We start from the raw sequence: 19,115 nt of genomic DNA on the forward strand, positions 1-19,115 counted from the left end.
ATGAATCCTTTCCTTTCTGTAAGTCTTTTGCACTGGATAGTAAATCAATACTGCGGTACAAGCGGTACACAAGACTCATTTAGACTTTTTCGAGACACTGTACTTTCTACAGCCTGCATAAACACTGGGCCCGTTCATTAGTGGCACCAGGAGCCAGGTACAGGTCAGATGCACACAGATAAGATGAAAAACAGAGGCACAGATGAACGAGGAAGAGAGCATGGATGGCAGATAGAACAGAGCAGAAATAATGAAATAAGGTGCATTTAAGCCCGGGCCAATTTAGTTATGTAAGCTCCTGAGGGTCAGTGCGAGTCTAGTGTCAGTCGTCAACTCTACTCGGGGCTTATCTTTTACTTTAGTCACAGCAGGAAAGTGCAGGTGAAGAAAACTTTTACTTATTCGAGCGATCCCGTGCTTATTTTTTTCCCCATCAAAGAGTGCGGATAAAAGCAGGAAAAACAAGCATAAGTGCCATACTGCGTGAGAAACAACTAATACAATTTGTATTATTATTAACATAAAACATGAGATTATTACACGTGAATTTGAGCATAACGCATTAACATCCAACACAGTGGCCACTTCAACTTCAGTATTTGGAGACAAAATCAGTCTCGACTACGGTAATGGTTATACTTTCAGTTGGAGTGAAACCTGGTAAAATCCGACCGAAACACCTGGTCTTACTCGCTTTTAGTCTGGACATAACGTTTTTTTTCCCAAACGTGGGAAGGAAAAAGAAAGTGAAGGACAGTGTTGAGAAAAAAAAAGTGTTTATATTCTTTGAGTTAAAGAAATAAATCATCAAAAATAAAGACTGACTGTGTAGCAGACTTGGTGAAGCCGTTGGAGCGTATCACTGCTAGTCCGCTACATACTGGAGTAGAATGAGTCTATATTGCTAATCAGGTTTGTTAAAATAATATATACATGGTGGACACTTATCCACGAAAATATGGAGAAGCTGCAGATGGTGTGTTTGACAGTAAAAAAAGCTTGAGGGTGAGGGTAAATGTTATACATTATTATTACTTACAAAATTAGGATGCCTTAAAGGCCTACTGAAACCCACTACTACCGACCACGCATTCTGATAGTTTATATATCAATGATGAAATATTAACATAGCAACACATGCCAATACGGCCGGTTTAGTTTACTAAATTGCAATTTTTAAATTTCGCGCGGAATTATCATGCTAAAACGTTGCGGTATGACGTCACACATTGTAGCGGACATTTTTGTTTCAGCACCGTTCACAGCTATAAGTGAATGGACGCATGGATGATACAGCAGAGGATTGGGAGAATGTAATGTGGTCAGATGAAACCAAAATAGAACTTTTTGGTATAAACTCAACTCGTCGTGTTTGGAGGAAGAAGAATACTGAGTTGCATCCCAAGAACACCACACCTACTGTGAAGCATGGGGGTGGAAACATCATGCTTTGGGGCTGTTTTCTGCTAAGGGGACAGGACGATTGATCCGTGTTAAGGAAAGAATGACCAGTTGATCTGCTGTTTCTTTTCTTTTTCTTCTATGTCCCACTCTCCCCTGTGGAGGGGGTCCGGTCCGATCCGGTGGCCATGTACTGCTTGCCTGTGTATCGGCTGGGGACATCTCTGCGCTGCTGATCCGCCTCCGCTTGGGATGGTTTCCTGGTGGCTCCGCTGTGAACGGGACTCTCTCTGCTGAGTTGGACCCGCTTTGGACTGGACTCTTGCGACTGTGTTGTGGATTGAACTTTCACAGTATCATGTTAGACCCGCTCGACATCCATTGCTTTCCTCCTCTCTAAGGTTCTCATAGTCATTATTGTCACCGACGTCCCACTAGGTCATTATTGTCACCGATGTCCCACTGGGTGTGAGTTTTCCTTGCCCTTATGTGGGCCTACCGAGGATGTCGTGGTGGTTTGTGCAGCCCTTTGAGACACTAGTGATTTAGGGCTATATAAGTAAACATTGATTGATTGATTGAATGGGGCCATGTATCGTGAGATTTAGAGCCAAAACCTCCTTCCATCAGTGAGAGCTTTGAATGGTTGACCAAAAACTTATTTTCCACCATAATTTACAAATACATTCTTTAAAATTCCTACATTGTGAATTCCTGGATTTTTTTTCACATTCTGTCTCTCACAGTTGAAGTGTACCTATGATGAAAATTACAGACCTCTGTCATCATTTTAAGTGGGAGAACTTGCACAATCGGTGGCTGACTAAATACTTTTTTGCCCAATTGTAGCTACAAATGAGGCATAATGATGCAATGTGTACATATAGCTATAGCCTAAATAGCATGCTAGCATCGATTAGCTTGCAGTCACGCAGGGACCAAATATGTCTGATTAGCACTCCACACAAGACAGTAACATCTACAAAACTCACCTGTGTGCATTCAGGCACAACGTTAAAAGTTTGGTGGACAAAATGAGACAGAAAAAGAAGTGGCATAAAACACGTCCTCGAAAGTCGGAGAAAGTTGTACATTTAAAGTTTAAACAAACCACGGTGCGTTCAAGGACCGCCAAAATGAGTAGGACAAAACGGCGCTCGCCAAATACTCGAATCAGTGAAGCATGTTTAATGTAAATAGTGTGCTTTATAACAATTAAGGAGGTGTGTGCCATGATTGTCCTCCTGCAGAAACCATATTAAAACAAAAACAATATTTTTTGCCTTCATTTTTTTTTTCATACATTTTTTATATAGCTCCAGAGAGCCACTAGGACGGTGCTAAACTGCCGACCCCTGATTTAAGCAATATAATAGAAATAGAAATAGAAAACTACTTCATATCTCTCTGGACAGTGTCAAAAATTATTTTTACACTTTGGTAAAAGTTGTTTTATTTTGAAATAAACTGCACGTTTCCACAGGTAACGTTACACGTCGTTCAAGCAACGTTAATCTAACGTGATGCATATCCAGTTAATTGGCTTACATGCCGATAGACATGATAAAACACGGCACTTTTATGGAATGGTCGGCAAAATTGGACGATTGTGAAAAGCTACTTCGACACTCGGGGATGAGAAATGTGACCAAAGCAGGGCGGAAGTGCTGAAAACAGCGAGGCGACACGCGTGTCACTTTCATCAGTGTCATAAGAGGACAATGAACGCGATGAGGAGGAGGAGGAGGTGGAGGACGGAGAACCCAACCTCAGCCTCCAGCTAGAAAGTTTCATGTACTTTACGGATTAAAGGTAATATTAGCTCATTGGGAAGAAGGATTTTACCAACAGATCATCTGGTCATTGTAAGTATGAGCACACACTACTGGAATTCTGTCATGGCTGCTCAGCATCACTAACACAGAGGATGCTCTCTCTCACTGACAATATTCTTTACTACAAACAAGTCAGAAGTCACATTCCTAACATTGGCAAGCATGCTGCTCCGGAGGCTGTGTTCAAGGACCCAAGTGGACCCCCCAAAACTGTCCTGGAGGACCACCAGGACTCTGTCACAAGGCAAGTCAGGCTACACCACACCGCCATGTCTTTAGTAGGTGAAAGCATACTGTATTTCCTTGAATTGCTCACTCCTGCGCTTACCAAAGGCATGCGGTAAAAGTAAGCATGCGCTAATTATTTTAAAAGCTCTTCTCACTACGGCACTTACCAAAGGTATGCAGTAAAAACTTGTGTGATGTAAGCTTGGACATGGAATCCTACTGAATAGCTCTTAAAGGGGAACATTATCACCAGACCTATGTAAGCGTCAATATATACCTTGATGTTGCAGAAAAAAGACCATATATTTTTTTAACCGATTTCCGAACTCTAAATGGGTGAATTTTGGCGAATTAAACGCCTTTCTATTATTCGCACTCAGAGCAATGACGTCACAACACATAGGTAGTCAATCTGCCATTTTCTCAAACACATTACAAACACCAAGTCAAATCAGCTCTGTTATTTTCCGTTTTTTCTACTGTTTTCCGTACCTTGGAGACATCATGCCTCATTGGTGTGTTGTCTCAGGGTTTAACAAGTCGATCAGGGACGGATTCAAGTTGACTTACGTGGAGTGTGCATCGATTAGCACGGCATGCTAATCAATGCTAACATTTGTACATACAAATTTAATGTACACCCACATTTAATGCCAAACAAACACTTACCAATCGACAGATTTATGTTGCTCCAGTGTCACAAGATGCGAAAGTCCCGATCGTTTGGTCCGCACATTTTACTGGCGATGCTAAGGCAGACATGGCACAGAGATGTATGGATATCCTGCAGATGCATTTTCAACGATAAAGTCAACGAAATCACAAAGGTGAGTTTTGTTGATGTTATTGACTTGTTGGAGTGCTAATCATACATATTTGGCCACGGTATGACTGCCAGCTAATCTATGCTAACATGCTATTTAGGCTAGCTGTATGTACATTTGTAGCTATATTTGCATCCAGCCTTTCCCTGCACCCACATTTAATGCCAAACAAACACTTACCAATCGACGGATTTAAGTTGCTCCAGTGCGACACATTTTACCGGCGATGCTAAGGCAGACATGGCACAGAGATGTATGGATATCCTGCGACACTCAATCCTTGGTTAGAAGGCGATCGCCGAATAGCTTCAATAGCTATTCGCTCAATAGCTTCAGTTTCTTCTTCAAGTTCGTTTTCGCTATCTGCCTCCACACTCCAACCATTCGTTTCAATACATGCGTAATCTGCTGAATCGCTTAAACCGCTGAAATCCGAGTCTGAATCCGAGCTAATGTTGCTATATCTTGCTGTGCTAACTGCCTTGTTGTTTGTATTGGCATCACTGGATGACGTCACAGGAAAATGGAAGGTGGCTTCACAGATAGCGAAAATCAGGCACTTTAAAGCATTTTTTCGGGATATTCCGTGATGGGTAAGATTTTGAAAAAAACTTTGAAAAATAAAATAAGCCACTAGGAACTGATTTTTATTGGTTTTAACCCTACTGAAATTGTGATAATGTTCCCCTTTAATCTTCTTCCCTTTATGGATTTTAAATTACCGGTATTGAAATCAGCCTCCTCCATATTGAAAATGATGACAGGGGAAGTGTCACTCGTGACGGCCCGAGTTTGACCAGGCGGTAATACTAAGCATGTGCTAATTATTTTGCGAAGCGAGTTTGACCCGGCAGTAATTCAAGTCAGGCGCATACTATATACCCTGCGGCAATTCAAGGAAATACGGTATGTACAAAAATTCATATTTGTATGTGAAACGGAGATTTGACTTTGCCGCGTTACCTTATATAAGGGGTTTGTTTACTCCACTCCAGAAAGTACCAAGCACAAGGGTAAATAAAAACTTCTCTAGTTTACAAACATTTTACACAGGAATTATCTTGCGTTGAGTTGAGTTTAAGTTTATTTGAAACATGCAAGCATACAACATGAAACATCACAATTTCCAGTTTCTCTTTTCACTCACTCACTCACTCACTCACTCATCCCGTGGCCTAGGACAGTGGTTCTCAATTGGGGTATATATTACATGTTATTATGAATGTTACTAGATGCTACATTTATACTTAGTGTGTATATAACAAACCCTGTTTCCATATGAGTTGGGAAATTGTGTATGTGTATTGGGAGATGTAAATATAAACAGAATAAAATTATTTGCAAATCATTTTCAACCCATATTCAGTTGAATATGCTACAAAGACAGGGGTACCCCTGGGGGTACTTGAAGGTGTGCCAAGGGGTACGTGAGATTTTTTTAAAATATTCTAAAAATAGCAACAATTCAAAAATCCTTTATAAATATATTTATTGAATAATACTTCAAAAAAATATGAATGTAAGTTCATAAACTGTGAAAAGAAATGCAACAATGCAATATTCAGTGTTGACAGCTAGATTTTTTGTGGACATGTTCCATAAATATTGATGTTAAAGATGTCTTTTTTTGTGAAAAAATGTTTAGAAATTAAGTTCCTTAATCCAGATGGATCTCTATTACAATCCCCAAAGAGGGCACTTTAAGTTGATGATTACTTCTATGTGTAGAAATCTTTATTTATAATTGAATCACTTGTTTATTTTTCAACAAGTTTTTAGCTAGTTTTATATCTTTTTTTCCAAAGAGTTCAAGAAAGACCACTGCAAATGAGCAATATTTTGCACTGTTATACAATTTAAAAAATCAGAAACTGATGACATAGTGCTGTATTTTACTTCTTTATCTCTTTTTTTCAATCAAAAATGCTTTGCTCTGATTAGGGAGTACTTGAATTAAAAAAATGTTCACAGGGGGTAGATCACTGAAAAAAGGTTGAGAACCACTGGCCTAGGAGGCCGTAGGGGTGTCATGGTGGATGCTTTTCTCTTTTCAACGTGTTCGAAAAGGAGTAGGAAGAAGGAGATCTTATTTAATCCTACCCCTTTTCTTTTACATAACAGTTGCTAAAACTTTTGTTCACTTCCTGTTCTCAATGTAATCACAATATACTTCATATGTAATCACAATAATTAATAAATAAATAAATAATTGTTGAAGTAAGTTTTATTCCATACGATGAGATAAGTAAGATTATTTTGAGAATGAAAGAATGTATGGGTGAATAAATTCAGAATGTTTATCTTGGTTCTTCTCTTTTGTACTTTGTAAACACTTCAAGTTTGAAGAGTTTCTTGAAGTGGATCATATTAGTACATTGTTTGATAGCTTTGCTTAATCTATTCCATAATTTAATTCCACATACTGATATACTGAAGGTCTTAAGTGTTGTACGTGCGTACAAATGTTTTAAATTACATTTTTCTCTAAGATTATATTTCTCCTCTTTTGTTGAGAAGAATTTTTGTATATTCTTGGGAAGCAGGTAATAGTTTGCTTTATGTATAATTTTAGCATTTTGCAATTTCACTATGTGGTGGAATTTCAGTATCTTTGATTAAAAAAATAAAGGGTTTGTATGTTCTCTATATCCAACATTATGTATTATTCTAACTGATCTTTTTTGTAACACTGTTAGTGAATGAAGTATACTTTTGTAATTATTTCCCCATATTTCTGCACAGTAACTCAGATATGGTAACACTAGTTAGCAGTAGAGAATATGAAGTGATTTTTGGTCTAGAAGTTGCGTGGCAAGTATAAATGTTTTTTTTGCTTAGAATTTGCGTCCTGAAATCGCCGTTAATTGGCTTCTACGTTAATATGTTTGTGTGTTCTTCCGAGAACCAACATCCTCTGCGGTGGAACTTTTTTTCTAAAATGTGTTACTCTGACAAAAAGAAAAAAAAAACTAAAATTAAATGTCCACCATTGAGGACACTGGTTCTCAGGAAGATATACGTCCCTAATATAATAATAATAACAAAAAAAATATCCGGTGTGGAGTTCCTCAAAGTGTCGCATTTCGAGAACAAATAAATTTGCATCGTTCTTGTCGGAAGATATTTGTATTGTTAGTATGTTGTGTCAGAGAACATTCATCTTAGTCTTGAATCGTTAAAATTGGGGCGGGACATTTTAAGCTTTTGCTTCTTCCTGCTCCTCTTCATCACACACCCGGTTAGTTTTTCTTTTCTTTTCTTCAATTTATTTTGTTAAAATTGTATCGACGGAGTATATTTTTTTGGCTGTTGTGATCGAAATAACAGACAAAGTCTATGTCTAAAGCAGACCTGGGCAAATTAAGGCCCGGGGGCCACATGCGGCCCGTTGAGCTTTTATATCTGGCCTGCCGGACATTCTCAAATAATTTTTTTAGATCTTTAAGATGCAAAGTGTAGCTGCCATTATGATGTGCAGTGATGTTTTCTAATGAACGTAAGTCTTGAACTATAGAAAGTATTTCAATGGTTGGAATCTGCGCTTTTGCATGATATACTAGTTACTATGGTCATCTAATTAGTTACTATGGTAATTTAATGAGTTATTATGGTCATCTAATGAGTTACTATGGTCATCTAATTAGTTACTAAGGTCATCTACGTCACAGCAGCTCAGATGAGGCACCAAGCAGTGTGGGCTGAAAGTGTTTCCACAGACGCGGTAGGAGATTTTCACAACAAAGTTCTAAAGCTTAAATAAATAAATAAATGGGTTGTACTTGTATAGCGCTTTTCTACCTTCAAAGTACTCAAAGCGCTTTGACACTACTTCCACATTTACCCATTCACACACACATTCACACACTGATGGAGGGAGCTGCCATGCAAGGCGCCAACCAGCACCCATCAGGAGCAAGGGTGAAGTGTCTTGCTCAGGACACAACGGACGTGACGAGGTTGGTTCTAGGTGGGATTTGAACCAGTGACCCTCGGGTTGCGCACGGCCACTCTCCCACTGCGCCACGCCGTCCCTTAGTAATATATGGAATAGAATTGAAAGTACTTCATTGATGCCTGGGTGGAATTCAGCAATTATCAGATATATCAGATTGTAGGTGGGTTTATTTTGTACCCTTTGCGTTCATATTTCACTGTTAGTTGCATTTTTGTCGCGTTTCACTTGATTGTAAAATATGTTGATCGAAAGCGGGTGTGACGTTCATATTTTGCCAATATTCAGTGTTTTATCGTTAATAGAAACATTTAAAATTCCATTACGTTTTTTAAAGCAGTCTGTGACAACGTTTTTTGCATTCAATCAGACATTATTGGCAGGTTTTGTATTAGTGTTCCTAAAAATAGATATACCGGCCCCCTGACACATTGTTTTCTCTAAATGTGGCCCCCAAGTCAATATAATTGCCCAGGCCTAGTCTAAAGTCTAAATGAACTTATATGAAAAGCTAGTTTACAAACATTTTACACAGGAACGATCTTGCATGGCAAGTATAACTGTTTTGTTTTTTTTTGCTTAGAATTTGTGTCTTGAAATCGCAGTTAATTGGCTTTTTAGTTAAAATGTTTTTATGTTCTTCCGAGAACCAACATCCATCCTCTGCAGTGGAACTTTTTTTCCTAAAATGTGTTACTCTGTCAAACCCCCCCCCCCTCTCTTAAAAACAGAGGAGGCTGGTGGTAAAAGTCCCTAAAATAATAAAAATAATAATAATCTGATGTGGAGTCCCTCAAAGTGACGTTAGCATCAGCCTTGTTCGGAAGTTATTTGTAATAATATGTCTCGATAGAAAACATTCATCTTAGTCTTGAATCGTTCAAATTGGGGCGGGACATTATAAGCTTTTGCTTCTTCCTGCTCCTCTTCGGACACACACCACGTTATTTATTTATTTCAATTTACCTTGTTAAAATCGTATTGATGGGGTATTTTTTTGGTTCTTGTGACCGAAATAACGGATTCAGTCTAAAGTCTAAATTAATTGACATGAAAAGCTACCTATCCAGATACATTTGATCCAAAATGAATAGAATGTTTATTAATGAAAGTATGGGAATATATCAAGTCTGGGAAACTCTTGACATGCTCTATAATGTACTGTAATTTTTGCCTGTCTGCCTCATTGCGCCAGAGGGATGTGTGATGTCAGCAGAAGCTTTTTGCGCGTTCCCCGCTGATGTTGCAGTTTTGACCTGCTGCTACTGGAGGGAGGAGGTAGGGTTGGGGGGGGGGGGGGGGGTGGTCACAGCGTTCACAAGTCAATGCGATCAATTGTGAAATACAAAATTAAAAATATAAATACTGCGTGCACACTTACATAATGCTAAATGATACTAAAAGGTGTTCCCTATCCACACAGCTCCACAAGAAAGACCCCATGGCAGCTCCTTTGCCCACCGCCACGAGCTGCGCCACGCCAAGAGGATCGTGGTCAAGCTGGGAAGCACAGTGGTCACCCGCGGCGACGAGTGCGGCCTGGCGCTGGGGAGGCTGGCTTCTATCGTGGAGCAGGTAGGTACATGACTGGGGACAATCAATAACAAATGGGATGTATAGGATGGTCGTACACTACTTCATACAAGTGAAGATAAACATTTTTTTTTGCAAATAATCATTAACTTAAGAATTTGATGCCAGCAACACGTGACAAATAAGTTGGAAAAGTGGCAATAAATACTGATAAAGTTTAAGAATGTTCATCAAACACTTATTCGGAACATCCCACAGGTGTGCAGGCTAATTGGGAACAGGTGGGTGCCATGATTGGTTATAAAAACAGGTTCCCAAAAAATGCTCAGTCTTTCACAAGAAGGGATGGGCAAAGTACACCCCTTTGTCCACAACTGTGTGAGCAAATAGTCAAACAGTTTAAGAACAACGTTTCTCAAAGTGCAATTGCAAGAAATTTTTGGATTTCAACATCTACGCTCCATAATATCATCAAAAGGTTCAGAGAATCTGGAGAAATCACTCCACGTAAGCGGCATGGCCGGAAACCAACATTGAATGACCGTGACCTTCGATTCCTCAGACGGGGCACTGTATCAAAAAACCGACATCAATCTCTAAAGGATATCACCACATGGGCTCAGGAACACTTCAGAAAACCACTGTAACTAAATACAGTTTTTCGCTACATCTGTAAGTGCAAGTTAAAGCTCTACTATGCAAAGCGAAAGCCATTTATCAACAACATCCAGAAACGCCGCCGGCTTCTCTGGGCCCGAAATCATCTAAGATGAACTGATGCAAAGTGGAAAAGTGTTCTGTGGTCTGACTAGTACACATTTCAAATTTTTTTTGTAAAATATTCAACATCATGTCATCCGGACCAAAAGGGAAAGCGAACTATCCAGACTGTTCAAAAGCCAGATTCTGTGATGGTATGGGGGTGCATTAGTGCCCAAGGCATGGGTAACTTACACATCTGTGAAGGCACCATTAATACTGAGTTTCAACATTTTTAGATGGTCAGAAATAGAAAATGTTAGACATATCGATTATTCAGCAACATCATTTTATAGCTGCTAGATTACTTTAAGGGTGATTAAAACAAATTAAATTCATACGTTTTGGTGTCCTTTAGTATTTTTTTGTATAATAACGTTTGTTTTTTTTCACATAAAATATACATCATTAAAATATTTCTTATATGGAAAACAACTTCTTGAAGTATGTATTTTTGCGTGTTGAGCGGAGTAAGTGCAGTCTCTTTCCAATGCATCTTCAGATGTAAAAGAAAAAGAGTAAAAATGGTGTCAAGATGCACTGCATAACTGTTTCTAAAATATCCACAAAAAGTGGTCGATGTCTCCTGTATGCTTGAAATCACAGCAAAACGCCACAGGATAACATGAATCCTCATTTAAATAAGGTAGTTTGCAAAATTTTTCAATTGTATACAGTCTTAGTAAATCACACACAACATGCCCACTCATAGTACACAATATTTTATGGATTGCTCACGCTATTTAGCACGCGGTATTTGGATCTTTGTTAATCAGACCCATACTGCAGCTAACAGCCAAATGTTATGAAGAAGGCAATGTTACTACGGTATTGGCAGCGTGGACACGATGCCCCCTTCACATTTGTGACTGCCCCGTCATATAGGCCTGCCTCAAACCTGTAGGTGGCTGACAAGAACAAGTGTCTACAATTTGTGCAAGATAGGTTCAAAAAAAAAAACATAGCCGCCATCAAGCAAAACGTTGGCACAACTAATTGACGATCAGTCATTAAGCATTTGTCCAATTTTAGAGTATCTGTACTACATGGATGCAAGCATGTCTTTCAAAGCATGAGACTGAACTTTGATGGAGAAGGCAAAGAAAAACTAAAGCGTTCAAAGGCTGTTTTGACCGACCTGTGTGTACTGTCGTCCAGGTGGCCGCGCTGCAGAACAAGGGCCGTGAAATGATGATAGTCACCAGTGGAGCGGTGGCCTTTGGCAAGCAGCGACTACGTCATGAGGTCCTGCTGTCTCAGAGCGTCCGTCAGTCCCTGCACTCAGTTCACAGTCAGCTGACAGACATGGTCATTAGCAGCAACTGATTTTCGCGCAATAACCAGTCCTAATTGTCTGACTTTTCTTCATTGTTGCAGCAGTCAGTGCCGTTGCTGGACGCCCGAGCCTGTGCAGCAGCAGGCCAGAGTGGACTGATGGCCCTCTATGAGGCCATGTTCACCCAGTATAGCATCTGCATCGCACAGGTACATCTACTTTTAATTCTCTTAACTAAAAAAGGCACTTTAATGTCCAAATGATTACTAAGGATGTAAATCTTATAACAACTCACGATTTGATTCGATTCAAACCAATTCTCACAATATATTATTAGGTTTATTAATTATAATGAGACTTTTTTCAAAGCAGGTTACAGGTTACAAAAGCTCCTCATGGCCTCTGACGTTCTGTGTTAAGTATACGCACAGTTAGTCAGCGCCAAGATGGCCTAAAATTGTCTTTAAAAATGTATTTTATAAAAAAAAAAAATGGATGGGGAATTTTGAAAATTACTTGTTTATTTACGATTTAAAAAAATAAAAAAAAACAATTGTGATTCGAATGTGAATCGATGTTTTTGTTTCAATGTTATTTTTCAATATATTGAAAGTATATTGTATTTTATATTACATATTGTAATTTTTCTGGCCTTTTAAACTGGGCTATGAATAGTTGTGTTTTATTATTATCTTTATCACAAATCTATTAAAATAATATAATTTATACATTATTTACTATGGGTGCTCAAAAAATGGATTTCGATTCGTATTGCGATTTTTATTTATTCTGATTGTTAAATCGATCCATAATTTAAAAAAAAAAAAGTTTATATATATATATATATATATATATATATGGATAGATCTATATTTAAATTCATTTTTAAAAACACGTTTTTAGGCCATTTCCATGCTTACTACAGTAGCTGCACAAATAAATAATACACCAGCAGCCATGATAGGCTTTTGCAACCTGTTTTGAAAATGTTGTATCATAATTTTTATACCAAATAATATATTGCAAGAAGTTAGTTTGAATCGAGAGTCAAGAGTTGTTGTAAGAGCCACATTGCCACACTTCATTCTTGGGACCAATTTTGGTCCAATTGACTAATTATAACCACACATTTTTAAAATAGTCAGTTTTGGTTAGTCATCTGTTCAAAAAAGTTAAGCAAAAACAAAATTGTATGAAAACCGATGCAATTTTCCCCATAAGAATGAATGTTATTCCAAAACAAATGTAAAATACACTTGGTATAGCTCGGTTGGTAGAGTGGCCGTGCCAGTAACTTGAGGGTTGCAGGTTCGATCCCCGCCTCTGCCATCCTAGTCACTGTCGTTGTGTCCTTGGGCAAGACACTTTACCCACCTGCTCCCAGTGCCACCCACACTTGTTTAAATGTAAAAATTAGATATTGGGTTTAACTATGTAAAGCGCTTTGAGTTACTAGGGAAAAAAAGCGCTATATAAATTTAATTCACTTCACGTATAAATTTTGAATGAAACGGATAACTGATGATTTATAATAGATTGATTGTTGGCAAAGACGGCGATGATCAGAGAGGGAGCAGGGGAGCTGAAAGCCACGCAAACACCACCTTCTTATTTTGTTGCAAATGTTTTTTTTTTTACTCAATACTGTTTTTTACCTTCTTTATCAAAGTGCTGGCACTTGCAACTTTCTTTGGCCCCAATGTGGCTTATTTTGAAGCCGTACTTGGAATTCCATGCTGCTCTGTTAGGAGCAATGTTTAGCAATGTTTGAGGCAGCATAAAGTACGAAAATGTGGTTTAGGGGTGAGGATCCATGCCATCATTTTTGGAAAATGTTGCATATTTTGTCTATTTAAGTATTTTTTTGGTTTTTGTCTATTTAAAAACATCAACAGGTCCGCAAAAATAAAAAATATGAAAATAATCATACATCTAAATATGAGGTTAGGTTTAAAGTTTATCCAAATATTTAATGCAGTGGAAGTGAAACAAAATCTAAATATTGAAGTTGTATTTGACAAAGTAAACACATTAAAACAAGAATAATTACAATGCAAATATTCCAGGAATAATGTGTTTCTTTTGACTGCACATGCTCCCTTACCTTAACTCAGGGGTCACCAACCTTTTTGAAACCAAGAGCTACTTCTTGGGTACTGATTAATGTGAAGGGCTACCAGTTTGATACACAATTAAATAAATTGCCAGAAATAGCCAATTTTCTCTATTTACCTTTAATAAATAAATGTATATATATTAAAAAAATGGGTATTTTTGTCTGTCATTCCGTCGTACATTTTTTTTCCTTTACGGAAGGTTTTTTGTAGAGAATAAATGATGAAAAAAAATAAAATTAAATGTTAAAACATAGTTTATCTTCAATTTCAACTCTTTAAAATTCAAAATTCAACCGAAAAAAATGATGAGAAAAACTAGCTAATTTGAATCTTTTAGAAAAAAATTAAAAAATAATTTATGGAACATCAATAGTAATTTTTCCTGATTAAGATTAATTTTAAAATGTTGATGACATGTTTTAAATAGGTTAAAATCCAATTTGCACTTTGTTAGAATATATAACAAATTGGACCAAGCTATATTTCTAACAAATCATTATTTCTTCTAGATTTTCCAGAACTAAAATTTTAAATTAAATTCAAAATACTTTGAAATAAGATTTAAATTTGATTCTACAGATTTTCTAGATTTGCCAAAATAATCTTTTTGAATTTTAATCATAATAAGTCTGAAGAAATATTTCACAAATATTCTTCGTCGAAAAAAACAGAAGCTAAAATGAAGAATTCAATTAAAATGTATTTATTATTTTTTACAAAAAACAAAACAAAACACTTGAACATTGATTTAAATTGTCAGGAAAGAAGAGGAAGGAATTTAAAAGGTATATGTGTTTAAAAATCCTAGAATAATTTTTAAGGTTGTGTTTATTCTCTAAAATTGTCTTTCTGAAAGTTATAAGAAGCAAAGTAAAACAAATTAATGAATGTATTTAAACAAGTGAAAACCAAGTCTTTAAAATATTTTCTTGGATTTTCAAATTCTATTTGAGTTTTGTCGCTCTTAGAATTAAAAATGTCGAGCAAAGCAAGACCAGCTTGGTAGTAAATAAATAAAATTTTAAAAATAGAGGCAGCTCACTGGTAAGTGCTGCTATTTGAGCTATTTTTAGAACAGGCCAGCGAGCTACTCATCTGGTCCTTACGGGCTACCTGGTGCCCGCAGGCACCGCGTTGGTGACCCTTGTCTTAACTGTAGTTGGGTCCCTGAAAGGCAGCGTTAGGTAATTGAGAATTATTCTAGCAATTAATTTACTGCAATTTATCGCGATTAATCAAAATTAAAAAGTGTGATTAACCTGATTAAAAATTTACCTTTTGACAGCACTATCTTTTACGAGAGATGTACTGTTTTGGGACCAAAGGTAAAAAGTGTGTCTGCGTTTGTAAGGGGCCTTAAGTGTTAAAGCCTTTGTTTTATTATTTGTGGCTTTATCATTTAGATTCTGGTGACCAATCTGGACTTCTATGATCACCAGAAGAGGAAGAACCTGAACAGCACCTTGCAGGAGCTATTGCGCATGAACATTGTACCCATCATCAACACAAACGACGCCGTCGTGCCCCCGCCGGAGCCCGACAGCGACCTGCAGGGGGTAAATGTGGGTAAAGATACGTCAAGGGTGGCGGGCAAGACTGAAGGTGTCACGGTGCACAATAGACAGTATAGTGGATTATACAAAAAAACCCAGATTTTTCACATATTTTGAAATACAAAAATATGGTGTGTGTGTGTCATTTTATATATATATTTTTTTACAAATTACAACGTTGATTGTACATACATGTCCTTTAAAACTGACTTTGAAACGTTGCAAAATAGTTGTCATTTGTTCAACGTTGGATCCATGTTGTTGGTTATGAAATTACCAAATTTCAATAACAATAATAATACTAATAATACATTTTACTTATAAGTCGCCTTTCTGGGCACTGAAGGACAACATAAGAAATCAAAACAATAAAATCAATTGGATAAAAATAACAACAAAGATCGATAAGATTTCAGTGAATAAGCAGTCAGGAATAGGTGTGTTTTGAATCTTGATTTAAAGAGGGATATTGAGTCGATGTCACCAAGGTCTGGTGACATGAGTTCCTAAAGATGATGGGCTGAGCAGCTAAATACGTATATAAGGGGACGGTGAGATGGATGGATGAAGAGGATCTTAGGGAACGTGAGGGCATGGCGACATGGAGCAGGTCAGAGATATAATGGAGAAAGGTTATGAATAGCTTTGAAAGTAAGGATAATTATTTTAAATTGGATACGGTTTTCGATGAGTAACCAATGGAGTTCTTGCAGAACAGGGATGATGTGCTGGATTGAAGGGGTTCTGGTTATTATCAAGGCTGCAGAGTTCTGGAGAAGCTGAATTTTGTGAAGTGACTTGTGAGGGAGACCAAACAGGTGTGAGATGCATTAGTCCGGGTGAGAGGTGGCAAGGCTATGAACTAGTATGGCAGCATTATGTGGGGTTAGGGATGGGCGAAGTCGATTAATGTTGCGTAGATGAAAGTAAGCAGACCGGGTAATGTTGTTTATGTGAGCTTGAAAAGAAAGTTAAAGTTAAAGTACCAATGATTGTCACACACACGAGGTGTGGCGAAATTTGTTCTCTGCATTTGACCCATCCCCTTGTTCACCCCCTGGGAGGTGAGGGGAGCAGTGGGCAGCAGCGGTGCCGCGCCCGGGAATCACTTCTGGTGATTTAACCCCCTATTCCAACTCTTGATGCTGAGTGCCAAGCAGGGAGGTAATAGGTCCCATTTTTATAGTTTTTGGTATGACTCGGCCGGGGTTTGAACTCACAACCTACCTATCTCGGGGTGGACACTCTAAACAAGTGTGCTGTCGAGCATGATAACAGTCAAATCAACGTCACAACCCCACATTGAATAAAAGTTGTGAAAAAGCATGTTGTTTCAATGTTCATTTGTGTTGTCGAATATTGGTTGGGAAATGACCAACATTCAATGGTCAAATTAACGTCAGAACCCGACATTGAAACATGCTTTTTTGATGATGTTTAATCAATGCTGCGTTTGTGTTGTAGAATATTGGTTGGGATATGACCAAAATTCAATGGTCAAATTAAAGGCCTAGTGAAATTAGATTTTCTTATGTAAACGGGGATAGCAGGTCCAATCTACGTGTTATACTTGATCATTTCGCGATATTGCCATATTTTTGCTGAAAGGATTTAGTAGAGAACATCGACGATAAAGTTCGCAACTTTTGGTCGTTAATAAAAAAGCCTGAGGGCACCTCACATCCATCCCATCCATTTTCTACCGTTTATTCCCTTGTGGAGTCGCGGGGGGCGCTGGTGCCTATCTTAGCTACAATCGGGCGGAAGGCGGCGTACACCCTGGACAAGTCGCCACCTCATCGCAAGGCCACATCCTCACATTGTTTATAATGTAAGCCTCCAGCATCAAGAGCTATTCGGACCGAGAAAGCGACAATTTCCCCATTAATTTGAGCGAGGATGAAAGATTTGTGGATGATGATATTGATAGTGAAGGACTAGAAAAAAATAAAAAAATTAAGTAAAAAAAAAAAAAAGGCGATTGCATTGGGAGCGATTCAGATGTTTTTAGACACATTTACTAGGATAATTATGGGAGATCCCTTATCTTTCGAATGTGTTGCTAGTGTTTTAGTGAGTTAAATAGTACCTGATAGTCTGAAGAGTGTGTCCACGGGTGTGTTGCGCCAGTCTCTGAGGGAAGTCACGGCAGCTGCATAGAAGGCGCAAGCTCCGCTGATCTCCGGTAAGAGGCGACTTTTTACCACAATTTTCTCACTGAAACCTGCCGGTTGACAAGTGGTCGGGAACTATGTTCGCTTGACCGCTCTGATCCATAGTAAAGCTTTACCTCCGGGAATTTTAAACAAGGAAACACTGTGTGTTTGTGTGGCTAAAGGCTAAAAATTCCCAACTCCATTTTTCCACTTTGACTTCTCCATTATTAATTGAACAAATTGCAAAAGATTCAGCAACACAGATGTCCAAAATACTGTGTAATTGCGCGATGAAAAGAGACGACTTTTAGCCGCAAGTGGTGCTGGCTAATATGTCCCCTCCAACCAATAACGTCACAAACACGCGTCATCGTACGCGTCATCAATCCGCGACGTTTTCAACAGGAAACTCCGCGGGAAAATTAAAATTTTAATTTAGTAAACTAAACCGGCCGTATTGGCATGTGTTGCAATGTTAAGATTTCATCATTGATATATAAACTATCAGACTCCGTGGTTGTTATTATAGGTTTATGTAGGCCTTTAACGTCAAAACCCGACATCGATTAAACGTCGTCAAAAAGCATGTTTTTTCAGTTGGAAAAAACAGTCAGGACCTAATTCAACAAGTTCTCAACATTGTTTCAATGTCTTGTGCCTGCTAGGCATGTCCTATCTTTTTTTCAGTATTTTTTCATTGGATCATGTAAGTGTACCTAAATTAAATGAAAAAGGAGCAGTTCATACAGTTCAATGTGTTGACGTACATTAAGCTTGTTTTCCAGCGGTTTTTCTTATTAGCGTTTTCTGCAGGTGATCAGCATTAAGGACAACGACAGCCTGGCGGCGCGTCTCGCCGTGGAGATGAGGGCCGACCTGCTAATCGTGCTCTCTGATGTGGAAGGTATGTGTCGCCACGGCAACGGCACTGGGCTGGGGGAGTTTGGGGTCAGCTGTCGGGCTAACGACACCATCTGCCTCGCTCGTGACCAAGTGGGCTTGACGCCTCTCAGGGTCAACTGGTCTATTGTAGAGGGACAAACACGGACCTTCTGTCTTCAGGTCTCAAATGGATGCTGATGGAGTTGACTTTAGCAATGTTTGCGTACATCAGTCATCCGTTTTGAAAACGTCACTTCTCAGAATCAAATGGCTTTTTTTTTACCCTTAAATTGTCAGTCATTTTTAACCAGTTACATAAGACCTTGTTGATGTCACAGGACTGTACAACAGCCCCCCCGGAACCGATGACTCAAAGCTCATCGACACCTTCTATCCCGGAGATCAACAGTCCATCACCTACGGGACAAAGTCCAGAGTGGGAATCGGCGGCATGGAGGCTAAAGTACGTTGAAATATGCTTAAATCAATGTTATTCATGTTTGACTGTAGGGGCCTGCATTATGAAATAATGTCTGGATTCTACCGCAAAACATTGTGTACGCACAAACCTCGGAAAAAAATCTGCTTTATATAATAAT

General features: G+C 38.4%; 1 protein-coding gene across 1 annotated transcript in view; it reads left to right on the forward strand.

Annotated features, from left to right (window-relative positions):
• Positions 1–3,138: 3,138 nt before the first annotated feature.
• Positions 3,139–19,115, forward strand: part of aldh18a1 (aldehyde dehydrogenase 18 family, member A1) — a 32,809-nt gene continuing 16,832 nt past the window's right edge. Inside the window, exons 1-8 of the mRNA XM_061909692.1 lie at positions 3,139–3,266; positions 3,369–3,484; positions 9,677–9,815; positions 11,691–11,840; positions 11,910–12,017; positions 15,329–15,481; positions 18,448–18,538; positions 18,855–18,979. Coding sequence (XP_061765676.1) covers positions 3,399–3,484; positions 9,677–9,815; positions 11,691–11,840; positions 11,910–12,017; positions 15,329–15,481; positions 18,448–18,538; positions 18,855–18,979 — 852 coding nt within the window. The 5' untranslated portion in view covers positions 3,139–3,266; positions 3,369–3,398. The remainder of the gene's footprint in view (positions 3,267–3,368; positions 3,485–9,676; positions 9,816–11,690; positions 11,841–11,909; positions 12,018–15,328; positions 15,482–18,447; positions 18,539–18,854; positions 18,980–19,115) is intronic.

Source organism: Nerophis ophidion, linkage group LG08 (assembly GCF_033978795.1).
Source record: "Nerophis ophidion isolate RoL-2023_Sa linkage group LG08, RoL_Noph_v1.0, whole genome shotgun sequence".
Taxonomy (NCBI): Eukaryota; Metazoa; Chordata; class Actinopteri; order Syngnathiformes; family Syngnathidae; genus Nerophis; species Nerophis ophidion.